The sequence below is a fragment of the Carcharodon carcharias genome, chromosome X (genome assembly GCF_017639515.1).
Source record: "Carcharodon carcharias isolate sCarCar2 chromosome X, sCarCar2.pri, whole genome shotgun sequence".
Taxonomy (NCBI): Eukaryota; Metazoa; Chordata; class Chondrichthyes; order Lamniformes; family Lamnidae; genus Carcharodon; species Carcharodon carcharias.
The window spans coordinates 149,976-175,075 of NC_054507.1; the positions used below are offsets into that span (position 1 = coordinate 149,976).

The 25,100-nt window shown below is 61.6% G+C and overlaps 1 protein-coding gene across 1 annotated transcript in view; it reads left to right on the plus strand.

The window, feature by feature from the left end:
• Nucleotides 1-25,100, plus strand: part of dazap2 (DAZ associated protein 2) — a 46,618-nt gene that overhangs the window by 8,034 nt on the left and 13,484 nt on the right. Inside the window, exon 2 of the mRNA XM_041180545.1 lies at nt 18,959-19,083. Coding sequence (XP_041036479.1) covers nt 18,959-19,083 — 125 coding nt within the window. The remainder of the gene's footprint in view (nt 1-18,958; nt 19,084-25,100) is intronic.

Here is a 25,100-nt window from a genome sequence, read left to right on the forward strand (position 1 = left end):
GGGGAGTCGGGGGAGGTGTCGGGTGGATGAGGGGGGAGTCGGGGGAGGTGTCGGGTGGATGAGGGGGGAGTCGGGGGAGGTGTCGGGTGGATGAGGGGGGAGTTGGGGGAGGTGTCGAAGGGGAGGTGTCGGGTGGATGGGGGGGCAGTCGGGGGAGGTGTCGGGTGGATGAGGGGGGAGTCGGGGGAGGTGTCGGGTGGATGAGGGGTGAGTCGGGGGAGGTGTCGGGTGGATGAGGGGGGAGTCGGGGGAGGTGTCGGGTGGACGGGGGAGGAGACGAGTCAGGGTGAGCTGTCGGGTGGATGGGGGAGGAGACGAGTCAGGGTGAGCTGTCGGGTGGACGGGGAGGAGTCGAGTCAGGGTGAGCTGTCGGGTGGACGGGGAGGGAGTCGTGTCAGGGTGAGCTGTCGGGTGGACGGGGGAGGAGTCGAGTCAGGGTGAGCTGTCGGGTGGACGGGGGAGGAGTCGAGTCAGGGTGAGCTGTCGGGTGGACGGGGGGGAGTCGAGTCAGGGTGAGCTGTCGGGTGGACGGGGAGGGAGTCCTGTCAGGGTGAGCTGTCGGGTGGACGGTGAGGGAGTCGAGTCAGGATGAGCTGTCGGGTGGACGGGGGGGGGAGTCGAGTCAGGGTGAGCTGTCGGGTGGACGGGGAGGGAGTCGTGTCAGGGTGAGCTGTCGGGTGGACGGTGAGGGAGTCGAGGCAGGATGAGCTGTCGGGTGTACGGGGGGGAGTCGGGGGAGGTGTCGGGTGGACGGGGGGTGAGTCGGGGGAAGGTGTCGGGTGGATGAGGGGGGAGTCAGGGGAGGTGTCGGGTGGATGAGGGGGGAGTCGGGGGAGGTGTCGAAGGGGAGGTGTCGGGTGGATGGTGAGGAGTCGGGGGAGGTGTCTGGTGGGGGGGGGGGGAGTCAGGGTGAGCTGTCGGGTGGACTGGGGGGGGAGTCGGGTGGACGGGGGGGAGTCGGGCGAAGGTGTCGGGTGGACGGGGGGTGAGGCGGGGGAGGTGTCGGGTGGACGGGGGGTGAGGCGGGGGAGGTGTCGGGTGGACGGGGTTGGAGTCGGGGGAGGTGTCGGGTGGATGGGGAGTGAGTCGGAGGAAGGTGTCGGGTGGACGGGGTTGGAGTCGGGCGAAGGTGTCGGGTGGATGGGGAGTGAGTCAGGGGAAGGTGTCGGATGGATGGGGGGGAGTCGGGGGAAGGTGTCGGGTGGACGGGGTTGGAGTCGGGCGAAGGTGTCGGGTGGATGGGGAGTGAGTCAGGGGGAGGTGTCGGGTGGACGGGGGGGAGTCAGGGGAAGGTGTTGGGTGGATGGGGGGTGAGTCGGGGGAAGGTGTCGGGTGGATGGGGAGTGAGTCAGGGGAAGGTGTCGGGTGGACGGGGGGTGAGTCGGGGGAGGTGTCGGGTGGACGGGGTTGGAGTCGGGGGAAGGTGTCGGGTGGATGGGGAGTGAGTCAGGGGAAGGTGTCGGGTGGACGGGGTGTGAGTCAGGGGAAGGTGTCGGGTGGACGGGGTTGGAGTCGGGGGAGGTGTCGGTTGGATGGGGAGTGAGTCAGGGGAAGGTGTTGGGTGGACGGGGTTGGAGTCGGGGGAAGGTGTCGGGTGGATGGGGAGTGAGTCAGGGGAAGGTGTCGGGTGGACGGGGGGTGAGTCGGGGGAGGTGTCGGGTGGACGGGGTTGAAGTCGGGGGAAGGTGTCGGGTGGACGGGGGGGAGTCAGGGGAAGGTGTCGGGTGGATGTGGGGTGAGTCGGGGGAAGGTGTCGGGTGGATGGGGAGTGAGTCAGGGGAAGGTGACGGGTGGACGGGGGGTGAGTCGGGGGAGGTGTCGGGTGGACGGGTTTGGAGTCGGGGGAATGTGTCGGGTGGATGGGGAGTGAGTCAGGGGAAGGTGTCGGGTGGACGGGGGGTGAGTCAGGGGAAGGTGTCGGATGGACGGGGTTGGAGTCGGGGGAGGTGTCGGGTGGACGGGGTTGGAGTCGGGGGAAGGTGTCGGGTGGACGGGGTTGGAGTCGGGGGAAGCTGTCGGGTGGACGGGGGGTGAGTCGGGCGAAGGTGTCGGGTGGACGGGGGGTGAGTCAGGGGAAGGTGTCGGGTGGATGGGGGGTGAGTCGGGCGAAGGTGTCGGGTGGACGGGGGGTGAGTCAGGGGAAGGTGTCGGGTGGACGGGGAGTGAGTCAGGGGAAGGTGTCGGGTGGACGGGGGGGTGAGTCAGGGGAAGGTGTCGGGTGGACGGGGGGGTGAGTCAGGGGAAGGTGTCGGGTGGATGGGGGGTGAGTCGGGGGAGGTGTCGGGTGGACGGGGTTGGAGTCGGGGGAGGTGTCGGGTGGATGGGGGGTGAGTCAGGGGGAGGTGTCGGGTGGATGGGGAGTGAGTCAGGGGGAGGTGTCGGGTGGATGGGGAGTGAGTCAGGGGAAGGTGTCGGGTGGATGGGGGGGAGTCGGGCGAAGGTGTCGGGTGGACGGGGGGTGAGTCGGGGGAGGTGTCGGGTGGACGGGGGGTGAGTCGGGGGAGGTGTCGGGTGGACAGGGGGTGAGTCGGGTGAAGGTGTCGGGTGGACGGGGGGTGAGTCGGGGGAGGTGTCGGGTGGATGGGGGGTGAGTCGGGGGAAGGTGTCGGGTGGACGGCGAGTGAGTCAGGGGAAGGTGTCGGGTGGACGGGGGGTGAGTCAGGGGAAGGTGTCGGGTGGATGGGGGGTGAGTCGGGCGAAGGTGTCGGGTGGACGGGGGGGGAGTCGGGGGAGGTGTCGGGTGGACGGGGTTGGAGTCGGGGGAGGTGTCGGGTGGATGGGGAGTGAGTCAGGGGAAGATGTCGGGTGGACGGGGAGTGAGTCAGGGGAAGGTGTCGGGTGGACGGGGGGTGAGTCGGGGGAAGGTGTCGGGTGGATGGGGGGTGAGTCGGGGGAAGGTGTCGGGTGGACGGGGGGTGAGTCGGGGGAAGGTGTCGGGTGGACGGGGGGGAGTCGGGGGAGGTGTCGGGTGGACGGGGTTGGAGTCAGGGGAAGGTGTCGGGTGGACGGGGGGTGAGTCGGGCGAAGGTGTCGGGTGGATGGGGAGTGAGTCAGGGGAAGGTGTCGGGTGGATGGGAAGTGAGTCAGGGGAAGGTGTCGGGTGGACGGGGGGTGAGTCGGGCGAAGGTGTCGGGTGGATGGGGAGTGAGTCAGGGGAAGGTGTCGGGTGGACGGGGAGTGAGTCAGGGGAAGGTGTCGGGTGGACGGGGGGGAGTCGGGGGAGGTGTCGGGTGGACGGGGTTGGAGTCGGGGGAGGTGTCGGGTGGATGGGGAGTGAGTCAGGGGAAGGTGTCGGGTAGATGGGAGGTGAGTTGGTGGAAGGTGTCGGGTGGACGGGGTTGGAGTCGGTCGAAGGTGTCGGGTGGATGGGGAGTGAGTCAGGGGGAGGTGTCGGGTGGATGGGGGGTGAGTCGGGCGAAGGTGTCGGGTGGACGGGGAGTGAGTCGGGGGAAGGTGTCGGGTGGACGGGGGGTGAGTCAGGGGGAGGTGTCGGGTGGATGGGGAGTGAGTCAGGGGAAGGTGTCGGATGGACGGGGGGTGAGTCAGGGGAAGGTGTCGGGTGGACGGGGGGTGAGTCAGGGGAAGGTGTCGGGTGGACGGGGGGTGAGTCAGGGGAAGGTGTCGGGTGGACGGGGGGTGAGTCAGGGGAAGGTGTCGGGTGGACGGGGGGTGAGTCAGGGGAAGGTGTCGGGTGGACGGGGGGTGAGTCAGGGGATGGTGTCGGGTGGACGGGGGGTGAGTCAGGGGAAGGTGTCGGGTGGACGGGGGGTGAGTCAGGGGAAGGTGTCGGGTGGACGGGGGGTGAGTCAGGGGAAGGTGTCGGGTGGACGGGGGGTGAGTCAGGGGAAGGTGTCGGGTGGACGGGGGGTGAGTCAGGGGAAGGTGTCGGGTGGACGGGGGGTGAGTCAGGGGAAGGTGTCGGGTGGACGGGGGGTGAGTCAGGGGAAGGTGTCGGGTGGACGGGGGGTGAGTCAGGGGAAGGTGTCGGGTGGACGGGTGGTGAGTCAGGGGAAGGTGTCGGGTGGACGGGGGGTGAGTCGGGGGGAGTTGTCGGGTGGATGGGGGGTGAGTCGGGGGAAGGTCTCGGGTGGATGGGGGAAGTCAGGGTGAGCTGTCGGGTGGATGGGGGGGCAGTCGGGGGAGGTGTCGGGTGGATGAGGGGGGAGTCGGGGGAGGTGTCGGGTGGATGAGGGGGGAGTCAGGGTGAGCTGTCGGGTGGATGGGGGGGCAGTCGGGGGAGGTGTCGGGTGGATGAGGGGGGAGTCGGGGGAGGTGTTGGGTGGATGAGGGGGGAGTCAGGGTGAGCTGTCGGGTGGATGGGGGGGCAGTCGGGGGAGGTGTCGGGTGGATGGGGGGGCAGTCGGGGGAGGTGTCGGGTAGATGAGGTGGGAGTCGGGGGAGGTGTCGGGTGGATGAGGGGGGAGTCGGGGTAGGTGTCGGGTGGATGGGGGGGCAGTCGGGGGAGGTGTCGGGTGCATGAGGGGGGAGTCGGGGGAGGTGTCGGGTGGATGAGGGGGGAGTCGGGGTAGGTGTCGGGTGGATGAAGGGGGAGTCGGGGGAGGTGTCGGGTGGATGAGGGGGGAGTCGGGGTAGGTGTCGGGTGGATGGGGGGGCAGTCGGGGGAGGTGTCGGGTGGATGAGGGGGGAGTCGGGGGAGGTGTCGGGTGGATGAGGGGGGAGTCGGGGTAGGTGTCGGGTGGATGAAGGGGGAGTCGGGGGAGGTGTCGGGTGGATGAGGGGGGAGTTGGGGGAGGTGTCGAAGGGGAGGTGTCGGGTGGATGGTGGGGAGTTGGGGGAGGTGTCTGGTGGATGAGGGGGGAGTCGGGGGAGGTGTCGGGTGGATGAGGGGGGAGTCGGGGGAGGTGTCGGGTGGATGAGGGGGGAGTCGGGGGAGGTGTCGGGTGGATGAGGGGGGAGTCGGGGGAGGTGTCGGGTGGATGAGGGGGGAGTCGGGGGCGGTGTCGGGTGGATGAGGGGGGAGTCGGGGGAGGTGTCGGGTGGATGAGGGGGGAGTCGGGGGAGGTGTCGGGTGGATGAGGGGGGAGTCGGGGGAGGTGTCGGGTGGATGAGGGGGGAGTCGGGGGAGGTGTCGGGTGGATGAGGGGGGAGTCGGGGGAGGTGTCGGGTGGATGAGGGGGGATTCGGGGGAGGTGTCGGGTGGATGAGGGGGGAGTCGGGGGAGGTGTCGGGTGGATTAGGGGGGAGTCGGGGGAGGTGTCGGGTGGATGAGGGGGGAGTCGGGGGAGGTGTCGGGTGGATGAGGGGGGAGTCGGGGGAGGTGTCGGGTGGATGAGGGGGGAGTCGGGGGAGGTGTCGGGTGGATGAGGGGGGAGTCGGGGGAGGTGTCGGGTGGATGAGGGGGGAGTTGGGGGAGGTGTCGAAGGGGAGGTGTCAGGTGGATGGTGGGGAGTCGGGGGAGGTGTCTGGTGGGGGGGGGGAAGTCAGGGTGAGCTGTCGGGTGGACTGGGGGGGGAGTCGGGTGGACGGGGGGGAGTCGGGCGAAGGTGTCGGGTGGACGGGGGGTGAGGCGGGGGAGGTGTCGGGTGGACGGGGGGTGAGGCGGGGGAGGTGTCGGGTGGACGGGGTTGGAGTCGGGGGAGGTGTCGGGTGGATGGGGAGTGAGTCGGAGGAAGGTGTCGGGTGGACGGGGTTGGAGTCGGGCGAAGGTGTCGGGTGGATGGGGAGTGAGTCAGGGGAAGGTGTCGGATGGATGGGGGGGAGTCGGGGGAAGGTGTCGGGTGGACGGGGTTGGAGTCGGGCGAAGGTGTCGGGTGGATGGGGAGTGAGTCAGGGGGAGGTGTCGGGTGGACGGGGGGGAGTCAGGGGAAGGTGTCGGGTGGATGGGGGGTGAGTCGGGGGAAGGTGTCGGGTGGATGGGGAGTGAGTCAGGGGAAGGTGTCGGGTGGACGGGGGGTGAGTCGGGGGAGGTGTCGGGTGGACGGGGTTGGAGTCGGGGGAAGGTGTCGGGTGGATGGGGAGTGAGTCAGGGGAAGGTGTCGGGTGGACGGGGGGTGAGTCAGGGGAAGGTGTCGGGTGGACGGGGTTGGAGTCGGGGGAGGTGTCGGGTGTACGGGGTTGGAGTCGGGGGAAGGTGTCGGGTGGACGGGGGGTGAGTCAGGGGAAGGTGTCGGGTGGACGGGGGGTGAGTCGGGGGAGGTGTCGGTTGGATGGGGAGTGAGTCAGGGGAAGGTGTTGGGTGGACGGGGTTGGAGTCGGGGGAAGGTGTCGGGTGGATGGGGAGTGAGTCAGGGGAAGGTGTCGGGTGGACGGGGGGTGAGTCGGGGGAGGTGTCGGGTGGACGGGGTTGGAGTCGGGGGAAGGTGTCGGGTGGACGGGGGGGAGTCAGGGGAAGGTGTCGGGTGGATGGGGGGTGAGTCGGGGGAAGGTGTCGGGTGGATGGGGAGTGAGTCAGGGGAAGGTGTCGGGTGGACGGGGGGTGAGTCGGGGGAGGTGTCGGGTGGACGGGTTTGGAGTCGGGGGAATGTGTCGGGTGGATGGGGAGTGAGTCAGGGGAAGGTGTCGGGTGGACGGGGGGTGAGTCAGGGGAAGGTGTCGGATGGACGGGGTTGGAGTCGGGGGAGGTGTCGGGTGGACGGGGTTGGAGTCGGGGGAAGGTGTCGGGTGGACGGGGTTGGAGTCGGGGGAAGCTGTCGGGTGGACGGGGTTGAGTCGGGCGAAGGTGTCGGGTGGACGGGGGGTGAGTCAGGGGAAGGTGTCGGGTGGATGGGGGGTGAGTCGGGCGAAGGTGTCGGGTGGACGGGGGGTGAGTCAGGGGAAGGTGTCGGGTGGATGGGGAGTGAGTCAGGGGGAGGTGTCGGGTGGATGGGGAGTGAGTCAGGGGGAGGTGTCGGGTGGATGGGGAGTGAGTCAGGGGAAGGTGTCGGGTGGACGGGGGGGAGTCGGGCGAAGGTGTCGGGTGGACGGGGGGTGAGTCGGGGGAGGTGTCGGGTGGACGGGGGGTGAGTCGGGGGAGGTGTCGGGTGGACAGGGGGTGAGTCGGGGGAAGGTGTCGGGTGGACGGGGGGTGAGTCGGGGGAGGTGTCGGGTGGATGGGGGGTGAGTCGGGGGAAGGTGTCGGGTGGACGGGGAGTGAGTCAGGGGAAGGTGTCGGGTGGACGGGGGGTGAGTCAGGGGAAGGTGTCGGGTGGATGGGGGGTGAGTCGGGCGAAGGTGTCGGGTGGACGGGGGGGGAGTCGGGGGAGGTGTCGGGTGGACGGGGTTGGAGTCGGGGGAGGTGTCGGGTGGATGGGGAGTGAGTCAGGGGAAGATGTCGGGTGGACGGGGAGTGAGTCAGGGGAAGGTGTCGGGTGGACGGGGGGTGAGTCGGGGGAAGGTGTCGGGTGGATGGGGGGTGAGTCGGGGGAAGGTGTCGGGTGGACGGGGGGTGAGTCGGGGGAAGGTGTCGGGTGGACGGGGGGGAGTCGGGGGAGGTGTCGGGTGGACGGGGTTGGAGTCAGGGGAAGGTGTCGGGTGGACGGGGGGTGAGTCAGGGGAAGGTGTCGGGTGGATGGGGGGTGAGTCGGGCGAAGGTGTCGGGTGGATGGGGAGTGAGTCAGGGGAAGGTGTCGGGTGGACGGGGTTGGAGTCGGGCAAAGGTGTCGGGTGGATGGGGAGTGAGTCAGGGGAAGGTGTCGGGTGGATGCGGAGTGAGTCAGGGGAAGGTGTCGGGTGGACGGGGGGTGAGTCGGGCGAAGGTGTCGGGTGGACGGGGAGTGAGTCAGGGGAAGGTGTCGGGTGGACGGGGAGTGAGTCAGGGGAAGGTGTCGGGTGGACGGGGAGTGAGTCAGGGGAAGGTGTCGGGTGGACGGGGGGGAGTCGGGGGAGGTGTCGGGTGGACGTGGTTGGAGTCGGGGAAGGTGTCGGGTGGATGGGGAGTGAGTCAGGGGAAGGTGTCGGGTGGATGGGGGGTGAGTCGGGGGAAGGTGTCGGGTGGACGGGGTTGGAGTCGGTCGAAGGTGTCGGGTGGATGGGGAGTGAGTCAGGGGGAGGTGTCGGGTGGATGGGGGGTGAGTCGGGCGAAGGTGTCGGGTGGATGGGGAGTGAGTCGGGGGAAGGTGTCGGGTGGACGGGGGGTGAGTCAGGGGGAGGTGTCGGGTGGATGGGGAGTGAGTCAGGGGAAGGTGTCGGATGGACGGGGGGTGAGTCAGGGGAAGGTGTCGGGTGGACGGGGGGTGAGTCAGGGGAAGGTGTCGGGTGGACGGGGGGTGAGTCAGGGGAAGGTGTCGGGTGGACGGGGGGTGAGTCAGGGGAAGGTGTCGGGTGGACGGGGGGTGAGTCAGGGGAAGGTGTCGGGTGGACGGGGGGGTGAGTCAGGGGAAGGTGTCGGGTGGACGGGGGGTGAGTCAGGGGAAGGTGTCGGGTGGACGGGGGGTGAGTCAGGGGAAGGTGTCGGGTGGACGGGGGGTGAGTCAGGGGAAGGTGTCGGGTGCACGGGGGGTGAGTCAGGGGAAGGTGTCGGGTGGACGGGGGGTGAGTCAGGGGAAGGTGTCGGGTGGACGGGGGGTGAGTCAGGGGAAGGTGTCGGGTGGACGGGGGGTGAGTCAGGGGAAGGTGTCGGGTGGACGGGGGGTGAGTCAGGGGAAGGTGTCGGGTGGACGGGGGGTGAGTCAGGGGAAGGTGTCGGGTGGACGGGGGGTGAGTCAGGGGAAGGTGTCGGGTGGACGGGGGGTGAGTCGGGGGGAGTTGTCGGGTGGATGGGGGGTGAGTCGGGGGAAGGTGTCGGGTGGATGGGGGAAGTCAGGGTGAGCTGTCGGGTTGATGGGGGGGCAGTCGGGGGAGGTGTCGGCTGGATGAGGGGGGAGTCGGGGGAGGTGTCGGGTGGATGAGGGGGGAGTCAGGGTGAGCTGTCGGGTGGATGGGGGGGCAGTCGGGGGAGGTGTCGGGTGGATGAGGGGGGAGTCGGGGGAGGTGTTGGGTGGATGAGGGGGGAGTCAGGGTGAGCTGTCGGGTGGATGGGGGGGCAGTCGGGGGAGGTGTCGGGTGGATGGGGGGGCAGTCGGGGGAGGTGTCGGGTAGATGAGGTGGGAGTCGGGGGAGGTGTCGGGTGGATGAGGGGGGAGTCGGGGTAGGTGTCGGGTGGATGGGGGGGCAGTCGGGGGAGGTGTCGGGTGGATGAGGGGGGAGTCGGGGGAGGTGTCGGGTGGATGAGGGGGGAGTCGGGGTAGGTGTCGGGTGGATGAAGGGGGAGTCGGGGGAGGTGTCGGGTGGATGAGGGGGGAGTCGGGGTAGGTGTCGGGTGGATGGGGGGGCAGTCGGGGGAGGTGTCGGGTGGATGAGGGGGGAGTCGGGGGAGGTGTCGGGTGGATGAGGGGGGAGTCGGGGTAGGTGTCGGGTGGATGAAGGGGGAGTCGGGGGAGGTGTCGGGTGGATGAGGGGCGAGTTGGGGGAGGTGTCGAAGGGGAGGTGTCGGGTGGATGGTGGGGAGTTGGGGGAGGTGTCTGGTGGATGAGGGGGGAGTCGGGGGAGGTGTCGGGTGGATGAGGGGGGAGTCGGGGGAGGTGTCGGGTGGATGAGGGGGGAGTCGGGGGAGGTGTCGGGTGGATGAGGGGGGAGTCGGGGGAGGTGTCGGGTGGATGAGGGGGGAGTCGGGGGAGGTGTCGGGTGGATGAGGGGGGAGTCGGGGGAGGTGTCGGGTGGATGAGGGGGGAGTCGGGGGAGGTGTCGGGTGGATGAGGGGGGAGTCGGGGGAGGTGTCGGGTGGATGAGGGGGGAGTCGGGGGAGGTGTCGGGTGGATGAGGGGGGAGTCGGGGGAGGTGTCGGGTTAATGAGGGGGGATTCGGGGGAGGTGTCGGGTGGATGAGGGGGGAGTCGGGGGAGGTGTCGGGTGGATGAGGGGGGAGTCGGGGGAGGTGTCGGGTGGATGAGGGGGGAGTCGGGGGAGGTGTCGGGTGGATGAGGGGGGAGTCGGGGGAGGTGTCGGGTGGATGAGGGGGGAGTCGGGGGAGGTGTCGGGTGGATGAGGGGGGAGTCGGGGGAGGTGTCGGGTGGATGAGGGGGGAGTTGGGGGAGGTGTCGAAGGGGAGGTGTCAGGTGGATGGTGGGGAGTCGGGGGAGGTGTCTGGTGGGGGGGGGAAGTCAGGGTGAGCTGTCGCGTGGACTGGGGGGGGAGTCGGGTGGACGGGGGGGAGTCGGGCGAAGGTGTCGGGTGGACGGGGGGTGAGGCGGGGGAGGTGTCGGGTGGACGGGGGGTGAGGCGGGGGAGGTGTCGGGTGGACGGGGTTGGAGTCGGGGGAGGTGTCGGGTGGATGGGGAGTGAGTCGGAGGAAGGTGTCGGGTGGACGGGGTTGGAGTCGGGCGAAGGTGTCGGGTGGATGGGGAGTGAGTCAGGGGAAGGTGTCGGATGGATGGGGGGGAGTCGGGGGAAGGTGTCGGGTGGACGGGGTTGGAGTCGGGCGAAGGTGTCGGGTGGATGGGGAGTGAGTCAGGGGGAGGTGTCGGGTGGACGGGGGGGAGTCAGGGGAAGGTGTCGGGTGGATGGGGGGTGAGTCGGGGGAAGGTGTCGGGTGGATGGGGAGTGAGTCAGGGGAAGGTGTCGGGTGGACGGGGGGTGAGTCGGGGGAGGTGTCGGGTGGACGGGGTTGGAGTCGGGGGAAGGTGTCGGGTGGATGGGGAGTGAGTCAGGGGAAGGTGTCGGGTGGACGGGGGGTGAGTCAGGGGAAGGTGTCGGGTGGACGGGGTTGGAGTCGGGGGAGGTGTCGGGTGTACGGGGTTGGAGTCGGGGGAAGGTGTCGGGTGGACGGGGGGTGAGTCAGGGGAAGGTGTCGGGTGGACGGGGGGTGAGTCGGGGGAGGTGTCGGTTGGATGGGGAGTGAGTCAGGGGAAGGTGTTGGGTGGACGGGGTTGGAGTCGGGGGAAGGTGTCGGGTGGATGGGGAGTGAGTCAGGGGAAGGTGTCGGGTGGATGGGGGGTGAGTCGGGGGAGGTGTCGGGTGGACGGGGTTGGAGTCGGGGGAAGGTGTCGGGTGGACGGGGGGGAGTCAGGGGAAGGTGTCGGGTGGATGGGGGGTGAGTCGGGGGAAGGTGTCGGGTGGATGGGGAGTGAGTCAGGGGAAGGTGTCGGGTGGACGGGGGGTGAGTCGGGGGAGGTGTCGGGTGGACGGGTTTGGAGTCGGGGGAATGTGTCGGGTGGATGGGGAGTGAGTCAGGGGAAGGTGTCGGGTGGACGGGGGGTGAGTCAGGGGAAGGTGTCGGATGGACGGGGTTGGAGTCGGGGGAGGTGTCGGGTGGACGGGGTTGGAGTCGGGGGAAGGTGTCGGGTGGACGGGGTTGGAGTCGGGGGAAGCTGTCGGGTGGACGGGGGGTGAGTCGGGCGAAGGTGTCGGGTGGACGGGGGGTGAGTCAGGGGAAGGTGTCGGGTGGATGGGGGGTGAGTCGGGCGAAGGTGTCGGGTGGACGGGGGGTGAGTCAGGGGAAGGTGTCGGGTGGACGGGGAGTGAGTCAGGGGAAGGTGTCGGGTGGACGGGGGGGTGAGTCAGGGGAAGGTGTCGGGTGGACGGGGGGGTGAGTCAGGGGAAGGTGTCGGGTGGATGGGGGGTGAGTCGGGGGAGGTGTCGGGTGGACGGGGTTGGAGTCGGGGGAGGTGTCGGGTGGATGGGGGGTGAGTCAGGGGGAGGTGTCGGGTGGATGGGGAGTGAGTCAGGGGGAGGTGTCGGGTGGATGCGGAGTGAGTCAGGGGAAGGTGTCGGGTGGATGGGGGGGAGTCGGGCGAAGGTGTCGGATGGACGGGGGGTGAGTCGGGGGAGGTGTCGGGTGGACGGGGGGTGAGTCAGGGGAAGGTGTCGGGTGGACGGGGGGTGAGTCAGGGGAAGGTGTCGGGTGGACGGGGGGTGAGTCAGGGGAAGGTGTCGGGTGGATGGGGGGTGAGTCAGGGGAAGGTGTCGGGTGGACGGGGGGTGAGTCAGGGGAAGGTGTCGGGTGGACGGGGGGTGAGTCAGGGGAAGGTGTCGGGTGGACGGGGGGTGAGTCAGGGGAAGGTGTCGGGTGGACGGGGGGTGAGTCAGGGGAAGGTGTCGGGTGGACGGGGGGTGAGTCAGGGGAAGGTGTCGGGTGGACGGGGGGTGAGTCAGGGGAAGGTGTCGGGTGGACGGGGGGTGAGTCAGGGGAAGGTGTCGGGTGGACGGGGGGTGAGTCAGGGGAAGGTGTCGGGTGGACGGGGGGTGAGTCAGGGGAAGGTGTCGGGTGGACGGGGGGTGAGTCAGGGGAAGGTGTCGGGTGGACGGGGGGTGAGTCGGGGGAAGGTGTCGGGTGGACGGGGGGTGAGTCGGGGGAAGGTGTCGGGTGGACGGGGGGTGAGTCAGGGGAAGGTGTCCGGTGGACGGGGGGTGAGTCGGGGGAGGTGTCGGGTGGACGGGGGGTGAGTCAGGGGAAGGTGTCGGGTGGACGGGGTTGGAGTCGGGGGAAGGTGTCGGGTGGATGGGGGGTGAGTCAGGGGAAGGTGTCGGGTGGACGGGGGGTGAGTCAGGGGGAGGTGTCTAGTTGACGGGGGGTGAGTCGGGGGAAGGTGTCGGGTGGACGGGGGGAGTCGGGGGAAGGTGTCGGGTGGACGGGGTTGGAGTCGGGGGAAGGTGTCGGGTGGATGGGGAGTGAGTCAGGGGGAGGTGTCGGGTGGATGGGGAGTGAGTCAGGGGAAGGTGTCGGGTGGATAGGGGGTGAGTCAGGGGAAGGTGTCGGGTGGATAGGGGGTGAGTCAGGGGATGGTGTCGGGTGGACGGGGGGTGAGTCAGGGGGAGGTGTCGGGTGGATGGGGGGTGAGTCGGGGGAAGGTGTCGGGTGGATGGGGGGTGAGTCAGGGGAAGGTGTCGGGTGGACGGGAGGTGAGTCGCGGGAGGTGTCGGGTGGACGGTGTTGGAGTCGGGGGAGGTGTCGGGTGGATGGGGAGTGAGTCGGGGGAGGTGTCGGGTGGACGGGGTTGGAGTCTGGGGAGGTGTCGGGTGGATGGGGAGTGAGCCGGGGGGAGGAGTCGAGTGGTCGGGGAGGGAGTCGAGTCAGGATGAGCTGTCGGGTGGACGGGGGAGGAGTCGAGTCAGGGTGAGCTGTCGGGTGGACGGGGGAGGAGACGAGTCAGGGTGAGCTGTCCGGTGGTCGGGGAGGGAGTCGTGTCAGGGTGAGCTGTCGTGTGGACGGGGGAGGAGACGAGTCAGGGTGAGCTGTCGGGTGGACGGGGGAGGAGACGAGTCAGGGTGAGCTGTCGGGTGGACGGGGGAGGAGACGAGTCAGGGTGAGCTGTCGGGTGGACGGGGGAGGAGACGAGTCAGGGTGAGCTGTCGGGTGGACGGGGGAGGAGACGAGTCAGGGTGAGCTGTCGGGTGGTCGGGGAGGGAGTCGTGTCAGGGTGAGCTGTCGGGTGGACGGGGGAGGAGACGAGTCAGGGTGAGCTGTCGGGTGGACGGGGGAGGAGACGAATCAGGGTGAGCTGTCGGGTGGACGGGGGAGGAGACGAGTCAGGGTGAGCTGTCGGGTGGACGGTGGGGGAGTCGGGCGGAGGAGTTGACTCAGGGAGGAGTCGGGTGAACGGTGGGGGAGTAGAACAAAAACAGAATTACCTGGAAAAACTCAGTAGGTCTGGCAGCATCGGCGGAGAAGTAAAGAGTTGACGTTTCGAGTCCTCATGACCCTTTGACAGAACTTGAGTTCGAGTCCAAGAAAGAGTTGAAATATAAGCTGGTTTAAGGTGTGTGTGTGGGGGGCGGAGAGATAGAGAGACAGAGAGGTGGAGTGGGGGTGTGGTTGTAGGGACAAACAAGCAGTGATAGAAGCAGTTCATCAAAAGATGTCAACGACAATAGTACAATAGAACACATAGGTGTTAAAGTTAAAGTTGGTGATATTATCTAAACGTATGTGCTAATTAAGAATGGATGGTAGGGCACTCAAGGTATAGCTCTAGTGGGGTTTTTTATTTTTTTTTATAATGGAAATAGGTGGGAAAAGGAAAATCTTTATAATTTATTGGAAAAAAAAAGGAAGGGGGAAACAGAAAGGGGGTGGGGATGGGGGAGGGAGCTCACGACCTAAAGTTGTTGAATTCAATATTCAGCCCGGAAGGCTGTAAAGTCCCTAGTCGGAAGATGAGGTGCTGTTCCTCCAGTTTGCGTTGGGCTTCACTGGAACAATGCAGCAAGCCAAGGACAGACATGTGGGCAAGAGAGCAGGGTGGAGTGTTAAAATGGCAAGCGACAGGGAGGTCTGGGTCATTCTTGCGGACAGACCGCAGGTGTTCTGCAAAGCGGTCGCCCAGTTTACGTTTGGTCTCTCCAGTGTAGAGGAGACCACATTGGGAGCAACGAATGCAGTAGACTAAGTTGGGGGAAATGCAAGTGAAATGCTGCTTCACTTGAAAGGAGTGTTTGGGTCCTTGGACGGTGAGGAGAGAGGAAGTGAAGGGGCAGGTGTTGCATCTTTTGCGTGGGCATGGGGTGGTGCCATAGGAGGGGGTTGAGGAGTAGGGGGTGATGGAGGAGTGGACCAGGGTGTCCCGGAGGGAGCGATCCCTACGGAATGCCGATAAGGGGAAGTAGGGTGGACGGAGGGAGGAGTTGACTCAGGGAGGAGTTGACTGAGGGAGGAGTCGGGTGGACGGGGAGGGAGTCGAGTCAGCGTGAGCTGTCGGGTGGACGGGGGGGGAGTCGGGGGGAGGAGTCGGGTGGACAGGGAGGGAGTCGAGTCAGGATGAGCTGTCGGGTGGACGGGGGGGAGTCGGGTGGACGGGGAGGGAGTCGAGTCAGGATGAGCTGTCGGGTGGACGGGGGGGAGTCGGGTGGACGGGGAGGGAGTCGAGTCAGGGTGAGCTGTCGGGTGGACGGGGCGGGGAGTCGGGTGGAGGAGTCGGGTGGACTGGGGGGGAGTCGAGTCAGGGTGAGCTGTCGGGTGGACGGAGGGGGAGTCGGGGGAAGCAGTCGGGTGGACGGGGGGGGGAGACGGGGGAAGGTGTTGGGTGGACGGGGTGTGTCGGGGAAGGTGTCGGGTGGACGGGGGGGTGAGTCGGGGGGAGGTGTCGGGTGGACGGGGTGGGGGGAGTCGGGGGGAGGAGTTGAGTCGGTGGGGAAGAGTTGACTCGGGGAGGAGTTGACTCAGGGAGGAATCGGGTGGACGGGGGGGGGGGGAGTCGGGTGGACGGGGGAGGAGTTGACTCAGGGAGGAGTCGGGTGGACGGGGAGGGAGTCGAGTCAGGGTGAGCTGTCGGGTGGATGGGGGGGAGTCGGGGGGAGGAGTCGGGTGGACGGGGAGGGAGTCGAGTCAGGGTGAGCTGTCGGGTGGATGGGGGGGAGTCGGGGGGAGGAGTCGGGTGGACAGGGAGGGAGTTGAGTCAGGCTGAGCTGTCGGGTGGTCAGGTGGGGAGGGACCAGGTGGACAGTGGGGATGTCAGGATGAGCTGTCGGGTGGACAGGGGGGAGGAGTCGGGTGGACGGGGGGGAGGAGTCGGGTGGACGGGGGGAAGTCGGGGGAAGTGTCGGGTGGATGGGGGGTTGTTGGGGGAGGTGTCGGGTGGATGGGTGGGGGAGTCGGGGGAGGTGTCGGGTGGACGGGGTGAGTCGGGGGATGTGTCAGGTGGACGGTGGGGGAGTCGAGTCAAGGTGAGCTGTCGGTTGGACGGGGGGGAGTCGGGGGAGGTGTCGGATGGGTGGGGGAGTCGGGGGAAGGTGTCGGGTGGATGAGGGGGAAGTCGGGGGAGGTGTCGGGTGGATGGGGAGTGAGTCGGGGGAGGTGTCGGGTGGACGGGGGGAGTCGGGGGAGGTGTCGGGTGGACGGGGGGTGTCGGGGGAGGTGTCGGGTGGACGGGGGGAGTCGGGGGAGGTGTCGGGTGGACGGGGGGAGTCGGGGGAGGTGTCGGGTGGACGGGGGGAGTCGGGGGAGGTGTCGGGTGGACGGGGGGAGTCGGGGGAGGTGTCGGGTGGACGGGGGGAGTCGGGGGAGGTGTCGGGTGGACGGGGGGATCGGGGGAGGTGTCGGGTGGACGGGGGGACTCGGGGGAGGTGTCGGGTGGAAGGTGGGGGGGAGTCGGGTGGACGGTGGGTGAGTCGGGGGAAGGTGTCGGGTGGAAGGTGGGGGGAGTCGGGGGGAGGCGTCGGGTGGACGGGAGGGGAGTCGGGTGGACAGTGGGGGGAGTCGTGGGAAGGTGTCGGGTGGTTGGGGGGGGGAGTCGGGTGGAAGGTGGGGGGAGTCGGGTGGACGGGCGAGGGAGTCGGGTGGACGGGCGAGGGAGTCGGGTGGACGGCGGGGGAGTCGGGTGGACGGGGGGTGAGTCGGGGGAAGGTGTCGGGTGGATGGGGGGTGAGTCAGGGGAAGGTGTCGGGTGGACGGGGGGGGGGAGTCGGGGGAAGGTGTCGGGTGGACGGTGGTGGGAGTCGGGGGAAGGTGTCGGGTGGACGGCGGGGGAGTCGGGTGGACGGGGGGGTGAGTCGGGGGAAGGTGTCGGCTGGACGGGGGGGGGGGGGGGGGAGTCGGGTGGACGGTGGGGGGAGTCGTGGGAAGGTGTCGGGTGGACGGGGGGGGGAGTCGGGGGAAGGTGTCGGGTGGATGGGAGGGGAGTCGGGTGGACGGGGGGGGGGAGTCGTGGGAAGGTGTCGGGTGGACGGGGCGGGGAGTCGGGTGGACGGTGGGGTGAGTCGGGGGAAGGTGTCAGGTGGACGGGAGGGGAGTCGGGTGGACGGTGGGGGGAGTCGTGGGAAGGTGTCGGGTGGACGGGGCGGGTGAGTCGGGTGGACGGCGGGTGAGTCGGGTGGACGGTGGGTGAGTCGGGGGAAGGTGTCGGGTGGATGGGGGGGGGAGTCGGGTGGAAGGTGGGGGGAGTCGGGGGGAGGTGTCGGGTGGACGGGAGGGGAGTCGGGTGGACGGTGGGGGGAGTCGGGGGAAGGTGTCGGGTGGACGGGAGGGGAGTCGGGTGGACGGTGGGGGGAGTCGGGGGAAGGTGTCGGGTGGACGGGGGGGGAGTCGGGTGGAAGGTGGGGGGCGTCGGGGGGAGGTGTCGGGTGGACGGGAGGGGAGTCGGGTGGACGGTGGGGGGAGTCGTGGGAAGGTGTCGGGTGGACGGGGCGGGGAGTCGGGTGGACGGGGGGGGAGTCGGGGGAAGGTGTCGGGTGGACGGGGCGGGGAGTCGGGTGGACGGGGCGGGGAGTCGGGTGGACGGGGGGGGAGTCGGGGGAAGGTGTCGGGTGGACGGGGCGGGGAGTCGGGTGGACGGGGGGGGGTAGTCGTGGGAAGGTGTCGGGTGGACGGGGCGGGGAGTCGGGTGGACGGTGGGGGGAGTCGTGGGAAGGTGTCGGGTGGACGGGGGGGGAGTCGGGTGGACGGTGGGGGGAGTCGTGGGAAGGTGTCGGGTGGATGCGGCGGGGAGTCGGGTGGACGGTGGGGGGAGTCGTGGGAAGGTGTCGGGTGGACGGGGCGGGGAGTCGGGTGGACGGTGGGGGGAGTCGTGGGAAGGTGTCGGGTGGACGGGGCGGGGAGTCGGGGGAAGGTGTCGGGTGGATGGGGGGGGGAGTCGGGTGGAAGGTGGGGGGAGTCGGGGGGAGGTGTCGGTGGACGGGGCGGGGGAGTCGGGTGGACGGCGGGGGAGTCGGGTGGACGGGGTTGTGAGTCGGGGGAAGGTGTCGGGTGGATGGGGGGGGAGTCGGATGGAAGGTAGGGGGAGTCGGTGGGAGGTGTCGGGTGGACGGGGTGAGGTGGCGGATGGACCTGGGAGGAGTTGGGTGGACGGTGGGGGGGGGTGGGGGGGAGTCGGGTGGAGGTGTCGGGTGGACGGGGGCAGAGTCTAGTTCGGGGGACGTGTTGGGTGGGCGGGGGGGGTGGTGGGAGAGTCAGGTGGAGGTGTCGGGTGGATGGGGGGAAGAGTCAGTTTGCGATTTGTGAGAATACCTCAGTGTGATTGGTACTTACCCTGCTCAATGACATCACTGTTGCCAAACTCCCCATGACTTGGCACTGGATGAAAATTAACATTGGGAAGATGAAAATCCCTGTCACAGAGATGGCTAGATGGTAGCTTTCTTCAAGGTCAGTGGCGAGCATTGTCATTTAGCCAAACAGAAAGAATGGTCAGTTTGCCACTGTTGAGTTGTCAAGCCGTACGCTTCATAGTGTACAGAAAGGCTTCTTCTTCCTTTCATGCTCAACCTAGGTAGGCTGGTGATGAGCAAGCTTTGTGGTTTGTCTTTCAGTGATTTGTCTTGTTTATTAGATATAACCATGTCCATGTTTACTGTTGATCACTACTGTTATGAAAATGTAGCATGCTCTCAAATCTGCCCTTTATACAGCAAATTATCTTCTCTTTTTGTACAAATAGGCCAATAATGACCTTTTTATGTTGGATGGAATATAGGGTATGATGATAGATTTAAATTTAAAATTATAGCCTTCAAAGTTTTCTTCAGCAAAACAAACTTTTGATGTTTCCCTGTAAAAATGAAATGAAAGTACAATTCTTTCTTGATTTATAATAGTTACCACAGCAATGTAAGCAAATTGGATGACATTTGGGTCACCTAAAGTGCTTTTGCAAGATGATCAAGATCTTATGTGTTCTCTTTTTTGAAGTGCAGTGATCCAGTTTCAGAAGTATTTCCGAACATTAAAATAAGCCTCCATGCTTTTCTGAATTTTTCTGTGTTCTCCCTCCACTTGTCAGAAACGCAGTTTTTTTAGTTTCCTCTGTTGGGTTTACTTTTGGCTGGCATGAACTTCACCCCCAGCTTCTGTAGCTGCTGATGTGCCACCTTACCATCATTCAGTGCCGCACCTTGAAATACAGCTAATAACGTTATAGCTACTTTTTTAGGAAACTGGATGTCCCTACTGTATACATCCTAACTTCCAGACGTAGGCTTTTTCTCATACCAACGACACATCAATCAAATGGGCAGAGGTTGATAAGTCACCAGTATTGCTTTTTGAATGTAGAATCATGCTGCTCTGAACCGCGTGTCCTCATGTGTGTAATCTTTTCTCTTCATTTACCTTTTAGGAGCATATTCTCAGCAGCAAGGTTATCCTACACAGCAGCCAAATATGGCTCCGCCAAACTATTTGTCTGCTGTTCAAGCTCCTCCGGCACCACCTTACACAGAAGCTCCTCCATCTTATGCAGAGGTGAGTCAGCTAGTTTACATCATGGAAAAAGGCACTTTCACAATGGCCTGTAAAAGCCATTGCATTTAGATGGTGTTTGCTCTTTTAACCAAGAGTACAGTGAATTGCAGTACAGTTCAGAAACTTTACTTTCCTCCCAGCTAGGAGCAAATAGAGATATTGGGGTGAGAGGGAGTGAAGGAGGGGAGCTTGACTGCTGAGTAAAATTTGGCAATGAGTGAGAGTTGGGGCAAATTGCTCCATGTGTAATGCACAAATGGTCTGATAATTAGCACAGATAATTGAACCTGTAGAACATGATGAATAGTGACAGGTGAAACTTTGTGTGTGGTATATGTGAAATCTCACATTCTAGTTCTCCAAGCCTCGAACCTCTTGAGCTGTCCCACACTGAATGCCTACTTAAGTTCTCCCTCACTCCCATATTTGTGGACAATAGCCACATTGTTTCTCCCCTCCTTTCCCTCTCTCCCTCCCCCTTTCCCTCTCTCCCTCCCCCTTTCCCTCTCTCCCTCCCCCTTTCCCTCTCTCCCTCCCCCTTTCCCTCTCTCCCCTCCTCCATTCCCTCTCTCCCCTCCTCCATTCCCTCGGTTCTATGCCTAGTACCTCACCTTTATATATACACCCATATCCCAGCTCCCCCGTGTTCCAGTCCCAGGAACCCACATGTCTTCCCAGGGTTTATCAGATAATCTCAGAATCCACCTGACGCCCAACCGCATCGCTCCCACGCTCCATCCTCCTCAGTAACTCCCAGGTTATGCAGAAATGTCAGGATCTAGCGTGTGTGCATTCTATAACAAGAGGCAGGGAGTTTCTCCACATGTCATTTTTAGACCTGTCTGGGCTCCTCCACGTGCTCGTCATATTTAACCTTCACGTGCTCACTCCTCGCCTGGATCAAAAAAAGAAATTCTATTTATAAAGGGTCTATTACATCCTCAGAACATTCAAAGCACATCCCAGTTAATTAATTACTTTTGATTTATAATTACTCGGTGGACAAATGCAGAAGCTAATTTATAACAGAAACAGAAATACCTGGAAAAACGCAGCAGGTCTGGCAGCATCGGCGGAGAGGAACAACGTTGATGTTTTGAGTCCTCATGACCCTTCAACAGAACTGAGTAAAAATAGGAGAGGGGTGAAATATAAGCTGGTTTAAGGAGTTGGGGATGGGGGGGAGAGAAGTGGAGGGGGTAGTGTGGTTGTAGGGACAAGCAAGCAGTGATAGGAGCAGATTATCAAAAGATGTCACAGACAAAAGAACAAAGAGGTGTTGAAGGTGGTGATATTATCTAAGAGAATGTGCTAATTAAGAATGGATGGCAGGACATGCAAGGTACAGCTCTAGTGCTTGGCCTAAATAGCCAAGTGGTTATGGAACTGGGTTTATAACCCCAAGATCAAGAGTTCAAATCTCACAATGGCAAACTATGAAAACAATGTAACATCATCTGAAAAACAGATGGAAACGTGTTTGTACTCGAAAGAGTTACAGCTCTAGTGGGGGTGGGGTGAAATGAGACTAACAGGGCGTAAGAGGTATAGATTTAAAAATAATGGAAATAGGTGGGAAAAGAAAAATCTATATAAATTATTGGAAAAAGCAAAAGGTAGGGGGAAGAAACAGAAGGGGGTGGGTATAGAGGAGGGAGTTCAAGATCTGAAGTTGTTGAAGCTAATTTATGCTCAGCAAGGTACCCCAAACAGCAATGAGAGAGAGGGCCTTTTAATCTTTCAGGAGGTAAATATTGGCATTGGCCAAGACATGTGGAGAAACTCCCCTGCTGTTCTTCAAATGGTGCTATGGGACCTCAGCGGGCAGACAGGGCCTTGGTTTACCACTTCCAACAGTGCAGCATTGCTTCAGAAATGTACTCGAGTCTCTAGAGTGGGAATTGAACCAACAGCTTTCTGACTCAGGCAAACTTAACATTCACACCACACAAGTGCCAGGCAGTGACCATCTCCAACAAGAGAGAATCTAACCATCGCCCCCTTGACATTCAATAGCATTACCATCTTTCAATCCTCCACTATCAACATCCTGGAGGTTACCATTGACCAGAAACTGAACTGGACCAGCCAGATAAATACTGTGGCTACAAGAGCAGGTCAGAGACTAGGAATCCTGCAGTGAGTAACTCACTCCCCAAAGCCTGTCCACCATCTACAAGGCACAAGTCAGGAGTGTGATGGAATACTCTCCACTTGCCTGGATGAGTGCAGCTCCCACAACACTCAAGAAGCTCAACACCATCCAGGACAAAGCAGCCCCGCTTGATTGGCACCCCATCCACAAACAGTGAATGGAGGGAGTGAATCTCTCCACCACTGACGCACAGTGGCAGCAGTGTGTACCATCTACAAGATGCACTGCAGGAACTCACGAAGGCTCTTTGGACAGCACCTTCCAAACCCATAACCACTACCATCTAGAAGGACAAGGGCAGCAGACACATGGGAACACCACCACCTGCAAGTTCCTCTCCAAGCCACTCACCATCCTGACTTGGAAATATATCACCGTTCCTTCATGTCACTGGGTCAAAATCCTGGAACTCCCTCCCTAACAGCACTGTGGGTGTACCTACACCACATGGACTGCAGCGGTTCAAGAAGGCAGCTTGCCACCACCTTCTCAAGGGGCAATTTGGCATGGGCAATAAATGCTGGCCCAGCCAGCGATGCCCACATCCCATGAACGAATAAAAAAAAACACGTCATCAGTGACTCAAACTGGTCAGTAACTTTTCAGTGCTCACCAATCGGTGGTTTTGTGAGGCAATTTGGTTCTCCCTATGAGTATTTTTTTTGCTGAACTTTAGGTTATATTGTCATGAGTACTTTGGTACTTGTCTGTAGCAATATACAAGATGAAATGGGCTAGCCACGTGTGTACGTTGTTTCAGAATTAATCCTGTGTTTACCTAGGAGAGAGATATTGAGGCATGCATCAATTTTAATTGAAAAAATAAAAATATAACTGACCGGGAAAATTAGCACTGGCATTGCATGGGGCGTGACTAGATATCGGCTTTGCGGGCTATTCTGTCCCTGTGTTCCGAGCAACCCCTGACCCCATCCAACCCAACTTGACCCAAACCACCCAACCAGAGATCCGGCAAGACCCAAAATTCAGTGTGGCCTCAGTTCCAAGGTAGCCGGTTTTAAGACCATCACCTGTCGTGGTGAATTGCAATAAATCCTTTAACATTTGTCAAACCATTCGATCAGCGCACATGTCAGTGTTCAATGCCCTCCTGGGGTGCTGCAACTACTAGAGACAATATCTGAATGCTAATAGAAAAAAAGCTGATTCAGGAACAAGTCTCTGCAGTTTCTACTTAAGCACACTTATGGAGTGATGCAAGAACATGTTGAGCAGAAGGACATCTCCTTAGCATGCAAAGGAAGCATCGGAATATGCTGGTCCAGCTTAATGCTGTCTTCCCACTGAGATCTGGCATAAGAGCCTGAAAAAGATGCACAACTTGGAAGCATAGAAGGGTAAGGCACAAATATCACTGTAATGTAGCTGTGCAGGACATGTAAAGACCTGAAGAAAAGTAGCATTGTAGTAAAAAGGTAAATGCAGGACAGTCCAAGAAATGTTAGCAAAGATATAGCAAATATTTTAATTTGATTAAGTTGATTTACACAAATTATTTAATCGGTGCCAAGATGAAAAGTGAATCTACTATAGAAAGGAATTTCTTTAGTAAAAGCACTGTGCATTAATTCTGCGATACAGCAGTGGGAGCAGAGAGATCACTGTCTTTTCAGTGTAACACTTCACCACGAGCATGCTGACATGACCTTGCCTGATTGTACAAAGGTTAATTTAAAATAATTTTGACAGCATTATGTAATAATTACAATACACAAACAGGCTCTTTCAGCCTAACCAATCCATATCGGTGTTTATCTTCTAAGTGGACAGTCATCCTAACCCCATGTGCCCACCCTGCCCTTCTAACCTACCTAATTTATACATTTATGACGTGGTATCTCTTCTAACTCAAGTAATACATTCCACTCTTTTTTTATATTTCAAAAAAATGTGTGCGCTTTTGGCCCGGATAGTAATGGATGAGAAGGGATATTCCATTTTTTAAATTCATTTACGGAAGTGGGCATTGTTGGCTGGGCCCAGCATTTATTGCTCATCCCTAATTGCCCTTTGAGAAGGTGGTGGTAAGCTACCTTCTTGAACCGCTGCAGTCCATGTGGTGTAGGTACATCCACAGTGCTGTTAGGAAGGGAGTTCCAGGATTTTGACCCGGTGACAGTGAAGGAACGGTGATATATTTCCAAGTCAGGATGGTGAGTGGCTTGGAGAGGAACTTCCAGGTGATGGTGTTCCCATGTGTCTGCTGCCCTTGTCCTTCTAGTGGTTGGGTTTGGAAGGTGCTGTTGAAGGAGCCTTGCTGAGTTGCTGCAGTGCATCTTGTGGATGGTACACACTGCTGCTACTGTGTGTTCGTGGTGGAGGGAGTGAATGTTTGTGGATGGGGTGCTAATCAAGTGGGCTGCTTTGTCCTGGATGGTGTTGAGCTTCTTGAGTGTTGTGGGAGCTGCACTCATCCAGGCAAGTGGGGAGTATTCCATCACACTCCTGACTTGTGCCTTGTAGATGGTGGACAGGCTTTGGGGAGTCAGGAGATGAGTTACTCGTCGCAGGATTCCTAGTCTCTGACCTGCTTTTGTAGCCACAGTATTTATATGGCTGGTCCAGTTCAGTTTCTTGTCAATGGTAACCCCCAGGATGTTGATAGTGGGAGATTCAGTGATGGTAATGCTATTGAATGTCAGGGGCCGATGGTTAGATTCTCTCTTGTTGGAAATGGTCATTGCCTGGCACTTGTGATAACTTTGCGCTTATTCACATGATACTCCATCTGCCCTGTTCATGCCCATTCACTTAACCTACCTAAATAGCCAAGCGATGCCCACATCACATGAACAAATAAAAATAAAATATCCCCTTGAAAGCTTCTTGCATCCTCCTCACAACTTAGATTCCCACCTAGTTTTGTGTCATCATAGCAAGAGTCTGAGCCTCTGCTCCTTTTTCATACCCAGGTTGCTAGCTCCATGGTGGTAAATGCATTGCTTGGGACAGTACTTGGTCAAAATCTCAAGTACCCTCTATGCTCCCAGAACGTTGTCATCTCTTCCAATACCATGGTGATATACTTATGGTCCTTTCTAAAAAAGAAACTCGTTTGCACTATTTATTTCTCTCGATGCTTTGATAGTTGTTGCCCTTTCTTAAGTTCATTATTACTTAATAAAGGTGACAATATTGAGGTAGCAATTTCTCTTCCATTCCTTTACATCCAATAGATCTGGGCTGTTTTTATGCAAACAAATTGTTAGCCTAACTCTCGATTCTGTACCATAAAAACCAGATCAATCTACCCTGTCCAAACCCCTCATGATTTTGAACACATCTATCAATTCTCCTCTCAACCTTCTCTCCAATGAGAGCAGCTCTAGCTTCTCCAATCTATCCACGTTATGATCTCCCTTTTCCATGGAATCATTCCCATAATTTTTGTTTTGCACCCTCTCTCTCAAGCCGTTACATCCTTCCTAAAATGTGGTGAGGGGGGAAAGCACCTCAAAGATGTGTCGGGAAATCCCTCCCCCCCACCCACCTCTACCTTCCAGAGGTTCCCAGATAAGAATCGCACAGCAATTGCCCAGAAGTGCAAACTTCCCCTGGACAATTGTCCTGCACTGGGAACCATCCGAAACCGGGCTTTAAATTACAAACTGCAACGCCTCCTTCCTCATTGGGCTGGAAACAGACTGATCATGAAAAGTCTCCTGAAAACAAGTCTGCAACTCTTTTTTCCACCCCCCCCCCCCTCCCCCCCCCCCCCCCCCCCCCCACCCCCACCCCCGCAACTTTTACACTATCACTATCCAATTAAAGTCCCCCTTTTATAACGACTCTATACTTTTTGCATTTCTCTATAATTTCCCTGAAAATTGGTTCCTCTATA